Source organism: Sinocyclocheilus anshuiensis, unplaced genomic scaffold, assembly GCF_001515605.1.
Source record: "Sinocyclocheilus anshuiensis isolate Anshui unplaced genomic scaffold, SAMN03320099.WGS_v1.1 scaffold3360, whole genome shotgun sequence".
Taxonomy (NCBI): Eukaryota; Metazoa; Chordata; class Actinopteri; order Cypriniformes; family Cyprinidae; genus Sinocyclocheilus; species Sinocyclocheilus anshuiensis.
In genome coordinates this window covers 207204-220062 of record NW_015553483.1, presented here as the reverse complement: position 1 = coordinate 220062, position 12859 = coordinate 207204, and the positions used below count along the sequence as shown (strand labels likewise).

Here is a 12859-nt window from a genome sequence, read left to right as displayed (position 1 = left end):
CGTGCTCTCTTTGTTTTTGTTCTAGGTGACAGAGAAGCTTTTAGATGTTGAGAATGAGACCATGACGAAGGTAGCAGACCTGGAGAAACAGCTGTTACACAAAGACAAGGAACTGACAGCCATAAAGGTAAGCCTCACTCAGTCATTTATATCACCTTCACTCGTGAGCTTGACCTCCTATAATGATTTGTTTGTGTAATATGAATAAGTAATAGGAATGATGACAGCGTGTTCAGTGAAAAAATTGTCAATAATCCTTTGTGGTTTTTGCATAGTCTGGTTACTAGATGTCTAAATGTCTAATAACAGTAAGATACCATGTTTTTTTGGGATATCCACTATGGTATTCTTTGAAGTACCTTCATAGAAATTACCATTAAATAATTATGCTAATCATTCAGTACACTGGACTTTTTTTTCACAGACTGTGATGGTATTAATACTGTGAATCTAGCAAAGTGTTGATATTTTCAATTTAAAAAAAGATCTTAGAAACTTGTCTTAGAAACACTATTGTGGATTGTTTCTTTTGCTATTTGGGTGACTAATGCTATTTTGATAACTAATGCTTCTGAGACCCACCGAAATGTGAAAAGAGTCCATAGTATATATCAAAATAGAGGATCACATACAGTATCATCTGAATTTCTTTTGAAATTTGGCTGTGAGTTACTTTGGTTGTAGAAAGCAGTTGTCATTCATAACCAAACTGTGCAACAGGACTGAAAACCACTGTACCATCTATCAACCATAGTATTTTCAGGGAATTTACATGTGTTGTGTGGCCTTATAAGATGATAGACTGAGTACCCTTGTACCCTAATATCCTTGACTGGTCATTCTCATGGTTATGCAGGAGACGTATGAGTCCACCAGCTCACAGGTGCACACACTGCGGCGAATGATCCAGGAGAAGGATGCTGCCTTCCAGAGGCACAACAACATCAAGAAGCAATTGCTGGAGCTGGAGCAGCAGGGCACCATCCGTTTACGCAAGCAGCCTGATGGGGATATTGCTATTGAGGCTCTGGGTGGAGGAGGACTTGTTGGTGGAGCAGTGACTGGAGCATCTCTGGGAGACCTGGGCTTACTTACTGCAAGCATGAGTGGGAGTGGCGGTCTGGGTGTCACTTCACCTGCTGCTACTGAAGCTGTTGCTCCACCTCCACCGCCACCACCACCTCCACCTGCCCCACCACTCCCTTCAGAAGGTACTGAGTCTGAGAATAGCATGGAAAATAAGTTGTGTATGTGAATCTTGTGCGGTGTGTTATCAGTTACTGTTGCTGGAGTCATTGCTTGATCAGGAGATCTGAGATTCTCAGAACTCATTTGATTTGAAATAATTTGATTTCAAGAGTGGACAAGGAAACGTTTAGATTTGGCACCAGTGCAAACCTACTGTCAATGGAAAACAGATATGTAAGGGTTCCCTTGAAGCTCAAGATTATGGAGACTTTTTTTTAGAGTTATCGTAGTGTATAATAATCAGAAAAACAAGGCTCAGCTGTGAACACTTAGTTCCCTCTGAGTTACAGAGCTTAGCAGGAAAAGGAAAAGCTAAGGGTGTTTCCTTTAGCTAAGGAGCAGTTTCTGCTGAGGAAGCAGCTGGACTGGGACTAACTAAATATCTATTAAACCCTTGTGACTGTTTGGGAACAGATTTAAGAGTAAAGCTGAAAATGTATGCATACTAATGTATTACATCTCTCTTATCTTATATAGTCGAGTGTGTTCCAATTCCTCCTCCACCTCCTCCACCTCTGCCTGGACCATCACCAGCAGTCATCCTTAGTGTCGGCTTATCAGGTAATACAAAATTAAAAATAATAATAGGAAACAGTACTATCTTAGCTCTGATTTGTTGCAAACATAAGATTAAAGCTAGTCACAGTGACAAATCACTCAGGATCTTGTCATACGCAATTAAGTAAATGTAATGTTTATTCTTCTATTGTAGCCATACGCATCAAGAAACCCATAAAAACCAAGTTCCACCTTCCTGTCTTCAACTGGACTGCACTGAAACCCAACCAGATCAATGGCACCGTCTTCAACGAGATTGATGATGAGCGCGTGCTTGAGGTGAAATTGAGTATGACTCAGATTCGCACATTATTTTGAGTGTGAGTTCCATGAAACTCTCCACCCATGCTATGTGCTCTCGATTGGTCATGTAGGAGTTGGATCTGGAGAAGTTTGAGGAGCTGTTCAAGACGAAAGCTCAGGGTCCCGTGGTGGATCTGTTGTGCTCAAAGAGCAAGGTTCCCCAAAAGGCTGTCAACAAAGTGCAGCTGCTTGATGCCAATCGCTCAAAGAACTTGGCCATCACTCTGCGCAAGGCCAACAAGACCTCGGAGGAGATTTGCAAAGCTATTCAAACGTACGCACATATACAAGTATCTTAATCTTCTCAAAAATCTCCTCTGAGATTAATATGATGCAATTTCCATGTTGCAGGTTTGATCTGAAAGCCCTGCCGGTGGATTTTGTGGAATGCCTGATGCGGTTTCTGCCCACAGAGGCTGAGAGTAAACTACTGCGTCAGTACGAGCGTGAGAGGAGACCTCTGGACCAACTCACTGAGGAAGACCGTTTCATGCTCCTCTTCAGCAAAATTGAGCGGCTCACTCAGAGAATGAGCATCATAACGTTTGTGGGCAACTTCAATGATAATGTCAACATGCTGACCCCGGTGAGCAACTATGATGGTCAACAAATGGGAAGTTGGGAAATTTTGTGGGTTTTTAAAATAGATTTTTGGTGAAGAACGACCATCCACAGTGATTTTTTTTGTTGTTGTTGCAAAGATATTTGTGAAAATTGTATGACCAACATCCTTGTTGTTCCTGGAACAACATTCCTGTTCACATTTTGTGGTTAAATTGAGGCATAGACTTGTCAACCTATCATTTCCCTCTGATTTTAGGGGTTGTTAGGCTTGGGGTTAAGTATAGGGTTTGTTTGATGGGAATTTTATTCATGGAACAAGAAAAGATGTTGATCTAGGAACATGTTCTTGGCAATATCACAGTCACCCTGATCAAATCATGATTTGACATCTGTTTATTTAAATCCACAGCAACTCAACGCCATCATCGCCGCATCAGCGTCAGTGAAGTCTTCTCCAAAGCTAAAGAAGATTCTTGAAGTAAATGTCTACTTGTTTCGCGTATTATAAGGTTTCAAAATCATCTGAAATTTGTCTCCAGTTATGCTTAACTATCCATTTTTGTCTCCACATAGATCATTCTGGCCCTGGGCAACTACATGAACAGTAGTAAAAGAGGCTCGGTGTATGGTTTCAAACTTCAGAGTCTGGATCTGGTGAGCTTGGGTGAAGAAATTACTTCAGCGATGTTTTAGTTGAATAACAGTGCTGTTCTCACCCATGCTGATGTTGTTCTCTCACAGCTGCTAGATACTAAGTCTACTGACCGGAAGATGACACTGCTTCACTACATTGCTCTGGTCGTCAAAGAGAAGTATCCTGAACTGACTACCTTCTACAATGAACTGCACTTTGTGGATAAGGCTGCAGCAGGTCTGTGTCCTCCAGGGTTGGAATTTGAATTGAACTAACCATGTCCCATGGGATGTTGAATTGTAATTTAAAATTAGAAATACAAGAAAGCAAAAATACAACAAATTTAAACTACACTTACTGAAATTATACACATTTCTTTGGATTTGACTCGAATTGCTTTAATTTGAAATCTTCCATTACAGTCTCTCTGGAGAACGTGTTGTTGGATGTTAAGGAGCTGGGTAAGGGCATGGATCTGGTCAGGAGAGAGTGCAGTCTGCACGACCACGCTGTACTCAAGGGCTTCCTCCAGACCAGCGATACACAGCTGGACAAACTACAGAAAGACTCCAAGACTGCTGAGGTGTCCTTTCTCTCTTTTACAAAACACTTTCTGAATACAAAACAAGATTATCTGAATCTCAAATTGAATCCATTTACAGGAGGCCTTCAACAATGTGGTGCTTTACTTTGGGGAGAGTCCTAAGACCACGCCGCCCTCTGTGTTCTTCCCAGTGTTTGTACGGTTCATCAAAGCCCACAAGGTACTGCAATATATTAAATGATTCACTCAATGGTTCTAGGCACTGCAGTAAAGAATCATGAATCTTCATATTATGACAGGAAGAAAACATTTGAGGCTCTGTATATGCATCAGATCAGGTAAAGACTTTTATTTTCTAAGCCTCAGGGGGAAAGGTGAACCCAACCCGACCTACTTTCACATAATTGAGGACAGGAAGGAGCCGTTCACATGATCTGCTGTCTGGCATGTTTAGTAAACATGCTGCGGTGAAAGATCTGGCCTGCTAACCAATAGTTTGTAGGTTCAAACCCTGAATGGACACACAGTTACTATGTGTGTTTATATCTTTGGCCATCCTTGTTTTAATGTCTTCCCTGTTGGAGCATCAGCGTCAGAGCACTGGGGTGGAGTAGCAGACGTTAGAAGAGGGTGAATAACAGGAAGGGGCAGCTGGGCTGAGATTTAAGGGCAGCTGCTGTGTTTAGACTGGCCTTTGCCTTCACAGCCTTTAACCCGGACACACACGCATACTCACACCTCTTCCTCACATTGTTCTGCTGGTGAATTTATGAGTCTACATGAGGTACCGAAAAAGCTCCAAGATCTCTGTGCGTTCGTGTGCGTCCATATTCATATCCCTTCTCAGAGGTTGCTGGGATTGTTTAGATGTGAGGTCGTAGGCCTGTGTTTTGTGCAGTGTCAGGACCTGGATCACACTCGCCTCACTGTCGGAACTGTGTTGTTGTTTTCTGCAGGAGGCTGTAGAGGAAAACGAACAGAGGAAGAAGCAAGAGGAAGCCATGAGAGAAAAACTACTAGCACAGGAGGCCAAACAGCATGACCCCAAGGTGAAATCTAAGAGCTGAGAGAAATAGAACTTTTTTCCTTTAAATATCAAACTAGAAGTTAGTTTTCTTTTCAGATGCAGTGTGTTTTTAAATCAAAAACTGCAATTATACTCATGAAAACATGTATCTTGTTTTCTCACTGCAGGTCCAGACTCAAAAGAAGCGACAGCAGCAGCAGGAAATGATCGCAGAGCTCCGGCGCAGACAGGCCAAGGACCACCGGCCTGTATATGAGGGCAAAGATGGCACCATCGAAGACATTATCACAGGTGGGCCAGGCAGGACTACAATACCCATCAGCCAGGGGGCCACAATCACTGTGGTGGTCCACAGCTCTCCACATCAGCAGCGTACTCTCTGTTATGTTAAACAGTGGCCCTTACAGCCCAATCACCACACATTACAAGTGCATATCAGTTAAAACCAATGGTTCAGAATTTGAATCAACTCTCAGGGATATTCAGAGTTAATAAGATTGCATACTAAGTGCCTCTCTTTCTAAAATATGTAAATAAATTGTACAGGATGCCCTTAAGAGAGATTGCAGAAACTGTCCAGGAAATGTCCTTAAATTATTTTTTTGATAACAAAAGATCATAATCTATGATTCGCATAATGCTCTCAGTTAAAGGTATATATATTTATTATTTATATTTATTTATTTATTTAAATTATTAACTACTGAATCTTTTTTTTTTTTGGCAAACACTCTCATTCCTTTAAGATTTTCGTATGCTGCAATACCAAAAAGCCAAAAATTGATCTTTAAATGTAGTCCAGAGGTTGTGCACATAGGGAAATTTTCACTTTTTTAACATTTCAGTAAACAACGTCCCAGCCTTATGAAGCCATAGATATTACTGACAGAATGATGAATTGTCACTTCTCGTCTTCTGTTACCCCAGTCACAAAGTAAACAGGATTTAATCTCTATTAATGCTTACGTTTTTACTTGAACATGTTTAACGTACTTTAATGGTTTATTCTTAAAGTTTTACCCATGTATCCTGTGCTCAGGTTAATCATGAAGTAGTTAAATTTAATGTCCCAGCCTTATGAACCCATATATATCACTGACAGAATGCACAATATTCACTTTTCTTCTCTCCTGTTACCCCAGTCACAAAGCAATTTAATCAGTATTTAATCTTTATTAATGCTTTTAGAGTTTCAGTATAACCTACATTTTACTTGAACATGTTTATGTTTAACATATACTTTAATGGTTTATTCTTAAAGTTTACCCATGTATCTTGTGCTCAGGTTTATCATTAGTTAATTAACAGAGCAGTTTTTCCATAAAAAAACAAATTCCTCCATCTGAGATATACACTAGTGTTCAAAAGTTTTGGATCTGTAAGATTTTATTCATGTTTTTGAAAGAAGTCTCAAAGGTTGCATTGATTTGCATAAAAAAATACAGTAAAAACAGTGATATTGTGAAATATTATTGTAATTTAAAATGTGTTTTCTGTTTTATATTTTGAAATAAAATGTATTCCTGTGATGGAATTTAAGCAGCCATTACTTCAGTCTGCACTGTCACATGATCCTTAAGAAATTATTCTAATATACACTCTTATGTGCTGCTTAATATTTTTGTGAATAGAAAAATTCAGAAGAACAGCATTTGTTTGAAATCTAAATATTTTGTAAAAGTTGAAATACCTTAACTCTCACTTTTGATTAATTTTATGCATCCTTGCTGAATAGAAGTATTAATTTCCTAAAAAAACACAAAACAAAACGAAATGAACCCTAATATTTGAATGATAGTGTACCCAGTGTAGAAGATTTTATAGCTATGGCTGTTAAATAGGATTGAAAACATCCTTGAAAAAAATCCAGGAAGTGGTAAGGGCTTCTGTTTTAGGAACACATGCTCCTTCTTAACCTCAGATATAACGTTCTGTCTCTGACCTCCCTCAGTGCTGAAGAGTGTGCCCTTCACAGCCCGCACGGCCAAACGGGGCTCTCGCTTCTTCTGCGATACCAACCTCTTCGACGAGTCCATCTGCTAGCCCCCCAAACCCCCCCCCCCAAAAAAACTGCCCCTAATGCCGCAGGTTGTCCCGTTCTCTTACCACTTGCAAAGTGCATGCATACAACCACTCGCATGACCCATTCTGTCACTGGTTACCCAGCATCCTCTACTAACCTAAGCACAATGGAATAGTGGGAAACACGAGCTGTGGCTTTTTCACAGATCTGAAACAGGGATCTTTCACAGCCAAATCTTTCTCAAGGGAATTATGACAAATGGACTGAAAAGTATTAAAATATCTGTATGAAATATAATATAATAATATTTTTTGTACTGTAAAACTGTTGCCTGACTGATGTTTACATAAATGCTTATTTGATTTAATATTAATTTACATTCAGGTTGTTAAAATAATTTTTGTAATTTTAGTTTTTCTATTTGTCATATTGTCCAGAGAGATTTGGTCTGTGTAACAGTCCTCATTATGTTTCACTTGGTTTGTCACCTGCTAACTCTCATGTTTTCTCCAATAACTCTTTGTTATACCTTTCCAGCAGAACAGGGGATTAATCTGGGTAAATTTGAGCACAGAATAATTGAAGGGTAAGAAAGGCATCATGGAGCTTCATGACGCTTTGCTCCTGTCTGCCTTTTTACCGTCAGCTCAGTTGCTTTAGCGGTGCTACATTTTGAACATTGCTACAATGCTGAAGCTTATGTGGCCAAATGAAGTCTTGTACTGAATATTGCTTTTTTGCATTGTTAAATATATATTTTATGAAACTTGTAATTGTGTAAAAAAAAAAATAAAAAAAAATAATTAGCTATATAGTTTTTTATTTTTTATTTCACAATTTGGAATATATATGTTTCTCACAATTTTGAGAAAAAAATTAGAATTTTGAAATATAAACTTTCAATTTTGAGAAAAAATATGCGAAATCGAATATTTACATATTTGACTTTTTACTTAATTCTAAGTTTGCATCTCGCAATTCCGTGTTTTTTTTTTTTTTACTAAGAATAAAAAATAAAAAAGCTAATTGTGACTTTTTATCTCACAATTGCAAGTTTATATACGTCACAATTGTATCTCTGTCTGAATTCTGACTTTTTTCTCAAATGGGCTATTTATATAAACTACAATATTTTTATAGTTTTATATAACCTTATAAATATCAAATATTATTACAAACTAATTATTGGATAGTACAAAACCCTATATTATTTTACTAGTATAATTTCTGTTAGCATTTCTTCAGTAGCCTATTTTCTTAGGTCTTTTGGAAAGGATCCAGGAATGAAATCTCTATTTTCTTGTCATCACTGTTGCATGTCCGCTGTGTTTTGTCCGCTGTATATTTGCACTGTGCTGTTTGTCTAACATGTTTATGTCTGTCACATGCATGCAAATCTTGTGTTCTGTTCAGCAAGATCTACATGTAATGGTTACTGTATATAGTGGTATAGTGTTTCATTATATATGGAAATGTTATAGTATCTTTTAAGACCTCACTGAACACTGAATCTATCTATCAGTTCAGACATATTTATGTTGAATGGTCTTACAAAATCTGTCATCATTTACTCACTCTCACTTTTTTTTTTCTGTTGAACATAAGATAATTTGAAGAATGTGTGTAACCAAACAGTTTCTGGTCCCCATTGACTTCCGTTGTATTTTTTTCCATACTATGGAAGTCTGTGGCTACCATCAACTGTTTGGTAACCTACATTTATCAAAATATCTTCTCAAGGGAACAACAGAAAAAAAAAAAAAAAAACTCGTACAGGTTTGGAACAACATGAGGGTGAATACATGATGACAAAAATTTCATTTTGGGTGAACTATAGCTGCCAGTCACTGTTGCTTTCATTGTAAGGACAAGAACAATATCAACATTATGCTAAATATCTCCTTTCCCAGATAAAAACATGAATGACATGAGGCTGGGTAAATGATAGAATTTTCCTTTATGGGTGAACTAGAAAGTAAGAGCAACAGAATTCTGCATTCCTTTAACCTTTTCAAAGACAGCAGCAATATTAGCAGCCAGCTCAAGTGCTGAGAATGACCCCTGCAACCCTGAGTGTTCCCTGATCTAACTCTAACTCTCTCCCTTCCCCACTCACAGATCTCCGAAGCCAGCCCTTCCTGCGAGCTGATGCGGTGATCCGGAATGGGTGGAAGCGACCCTAAAGACCCCCCACTCACTCACCCCCCGCTTTCTTCTGAAATGGCATCTTCCTGCAATTCACAGTGACTGAGGGAAGTGCAGGACCAAACCAGTGTCTTTGGTTTTAAGGGGGTGGGGAAGTTGTTATTTATTTATGGAAATCCTTTTTGGATTCTGCACTGGAGGCTCTTTCAATAAAGCCATAAAAGCACAGACATTAAGGGCTGCCTCATGAACGCTTGCGCACGCAAATCTGAGGAGTGTCTGTAAAAGCTTGCGTTGGCACAGGAAAAATGCTTGTGGTTGACACACAGACGGCGGTAACACTATCCTGCTGACCATGAAGAGACTTCCAACGGGATTTCACGCCCATTAACGTGGATTTCCTTTTATTGTGCAATGTAAGCATGACTTTCTGTCTGAGGTCACTGACTTTAAGGCCAGAGCCCGTTTTGTACAGCTCTTTATTAACTATGAACTCAAATGATTTGTTAATCCTATTCAGCTACCTGGAATGGACTAGTCTGTCTCCAGTATTTTAAACCAGACTAGTACTATGGTTACAAAGAAGTGCCTTTCTATTCAGTATTATTTCTTATAGCCAAAATTGATGCATCTAAGTTTATACTTGTGTTAATCATTATGTTGTAACATTTCTAATGCTTAATGTAAATATATACAGATATCCAAAAATGCATTGCAACTTTAACAAAAGAGCCTGAATAAGTGCTCTATTTGACTGACAATGTGCCTTGTTTTGACGGTGCCTTCTTCACCCAGCTTTCTAAATGTCTAATGCACATGTATCAGAACAGTGTACATAACGTTATGCCATGCAGTGAAACTTCTCAGAGAATAACGCTCTGATCCGTTCTTTACCCCACAGATTAATTATGTATATAAATGCATTTTACTCTGTTTTAAAAGAATATCCAATGGGAAGCACTCCAGGATTGTAAAGATAACAATCATTTGAGTGTGCAATTTGTACTTTTTCACTCTAAACCAGTTGCCCATGTTAGTAAAATGAAGGACAGTCCTCATGGTTTGTAAGAATTAATTCATTTGGTTTAAACCAACAGTTACGTTTCATAAGATGGATTTTATTATATAATATGGCCCTAATCGAACAATTATTCTCTTTGCACTATCATTGAAAAAGAGCCGATTATCCAAATAGTGACTCGATATGAAATAGAGCTTTATTTTAGCAATAAATAACGCGAGCCGCGCTTTACTGTGAATAACGTTAGTTCGCAACGCGCTGCCGGTTATATTCACAATTCACTACGGCCTCAAGTGCTTATTGCTTTTACAAAACGCAGTGTTTTAGACATAATGACAGAATTTATTATTACGTGATGAAAAATACGTTAAGTGGAGTCTTTCCGCGAGAAGAGAGAAAATTACCCCGACAAAGACTGCTATGCAACAGGAAGAGAACCTGCAGGACAGGTTTTCTCAGCAGGTGCTTCGCGTCATAGATGTTGGAACGCTGTTCTGACCCATCAAGATGCCAGGACCGGAAGTGTCCGTTTTATTTAAAAAGGGACATATTACCATATGATTCGAGCTCAAGAGAAGTGAACACATGTAAATTAAACACTAACCATTTTTGTATGTTCTTGGGAGTTATTCCTTAGACTGAACTTGTTTATATACTATATTGTCGGACATAAACTAAATCAAGTAATTTGGGAGGAAACGCAAAGCACAAGATGAATGTACCAAAGTTTTAAAGTTATTTGGTTGAAATGGACCAATGAATGCAGCAGTTAACTGGATATTCTTTTGAAGTGGCAAATAAAAATATTTGAGACTCGACTTTGCCTTTATGACGATTTCATCAATAAATTTTTTTCCCACAATGTACTGCAGAGTGAAAACGTGAAGTGGGACAACTTTTGGATTGATTTCTTTTTCATTTTACACAGTATATTGTAGATTTTTAGCTATGGTAATTTTTTGTGATGAGTTAAAACATCTGGGGATCATATTTTAAATTGATGCCAGTGACAAATAATCAGAAAGAGTGCCATTTTACCTATATTCACCCTGACCACATCTAGTACTAGGACAACAGTAATTGTTTTAGATCCATAAGTAATGCATTCTGTATTAGCAGCCTAATATTTTTACTTTTATTAAATCCGAGACATGAACCTTACAAAATCTATCGACCAACATTTCTTGTCCTTCATTCCTGGAGAATCTGACCTTTGACTTATGGACTCTTGTTGGGAAAACTGTTTCTAAACTTACCACTTGAACCCATTACCAAGCTACAGCAGAGCACCAATCCAGAAACCACTTCTGTTTGTTCTGTACATTTTTATTTTTAATATATGCGTTATTGTCTATGGTTCATGAAGTTCTCCAGCTGGAAACAAAAGAAACAAACATCACGCTGTCTCTCCAAAAGAAGGGCTGAGCCACCATGCATTTTTACTATAAAAGGCAGTTTAATTATTTTGTATATATAAAAAAAAAATGAACCAACAAAACTACAGAAACAGTTGCAGGGTTGTGACAGTAAAAGGCCACAGAGGGCCGCGCTAAATTACATTTGATCGTAAACAGAGCAGACACTTTACGTTAAGTCCAGATGCTCGAATGAATGCTGTTAACATGTATCTGTGGAGCTGACGCTAGTCTTTTTGCGCTGTTGGATCCATGCATTAGCCTATGGTGCACGGGTTACACCTCCATTAGAAGCAGTGGACGCTCGGCCGCAAGCAGGGATGGACGAGTCTCTCTACAGGTCAGGCAGATGAGAATGATGGGAAGAGTAGCAGCAAGGCAGTGAGTTATTACTGGATCCACACGAACCTCATAGGAATGCACTTACACTGAGCATAAAGTCCATAAGACACAGAACTAGTGAACAAAAAGTGACATACAGCTCCCACTGAAGTGGTATGGAACAGTTCTGTTGAAGCCACACCGACCGAGCAGACGTTTCTCCAGGCTGGTTCCGGCGTACTGGAAGACATGGCGTCAGATGAGGCCCGCATCCTTTGGACATACCGCTTACATACACACCAAGGCCACTGATACCCTGGAAAGAGTTCTGGAATGTCCTTACATTTACCATCTGATTGGATTCACTCACTCATTCGTTCATTCAATCTACATAGTGCCACACTTTGTATCTTTTCATTCATTAAAAAACCCAAAGCTAAAACAAAGACAGTTATATACTGCTATTCGTACGGGTGTCTGCTTGTATTCCTGGGTATATTTGTCAAGACACTTTGTTAATTATATATGTAAATATATATAAAATCAATCTGTGCAAGGAGTATGACAATCATTGAAAGCGTTGTTCTCTGAGATAACAGTATAGAAATAAAAGCGATGCTGACTCGTCCACGTCTCGCAACACTCACGCACTTATATTGGATCTCAGCCATCTGAAATCACACACGGGCCAAGTCAGCATCAGTATCATTCAGTTGGCCGTGCCCCACTCCCTTATATTTCATTAGCAACACTAAAAGAAACATTGATCTCTATACAATTCATACAAAAATAAACTTAAAAACAAAAAAAAAAACAAAAAACAAAGATTCCCTATATTGTTTCCCATATTGTTGGCATCTTGAGGAGCAGAGAGGTAGTGGCTAAATGGAGGGGAAGGGTGAGAAATTAGGTATGCAAACTTCTGAGAAAAATGAAAAAAAGGGAAAGGAAAGAAAAAAAAGATGTATAGAAAATGCTTTCTTTTGTTGACAAGAAGGATTTCTCAAAGAATAAAATATAATACTGCGATCACATACAAAAAGTGTCCTTCATTTT

The 12859-nt window shown here is 38.5% G+C and overlaps 1 protein-coding gene across 5 annotated transcripts in view; it reads left to right on the top strand.

The window, feature by feature from the left end:
- Positions 1-11245, top strand: part of LOC107668337 (formin-like protein 3) — a 44152-nt gene extending 32907 nt beyond the window's left edge. Inside the window, exons 13-27 of one of the 5 annotated variants that reach the window (XR_001631883.1) lie at positions 26-127; positions 857-1211; positions 1726-1809; positions 1961-2085; positions 2181-2383; positions 2461-2695; positions 3083-3151; positions 3247-3327; positions 3415-3544; positions 3730-3890; positions 3970-4071; positions 4808-4900; positions 5046-5169; positions 6830-7487; positions 9020-9057. Coding sequence is in view for 4 of the 5 variants with exons in the window: in XM_016460176.1 (XP_016315662.1) it covers positions 26-127; positions 857-1211; positions 1726-1809; positions 1961-2085; positions 2181-2383; positions 2461-2695; positions 3083-3151; positions 3247-3327; positions 3415-3544; positions 3730-3890; positions 3970-4071; positions 4808-4900; positions 5046-5169; positions 6830-6921 (1956 nt within the window). In the remaining variant the exon portion in view is untranslated. Of the gene's footprint in view, positions 1-25; positions 128-856; positions 1212-1725; positions 1810-1960; positions 2086-2180; positions 2384-2460; positions 2696-3082; positions 3152-3246; positions 3328-3414; positions 3545-3729; positions 3891-3969; positions 4072-4807; positions 4901-5045; positions 5170-6829; positions 7488-9019 lie in introns of all 5 variants that reach the window. The other 4 variants (XM_016460178.1, XM_016460177.1, XM_016460176.1 and 1 more) reach the window with 4 other exon arrangements.
- Positions 11246-12859: the final 1614 nt, after the last annotated feature.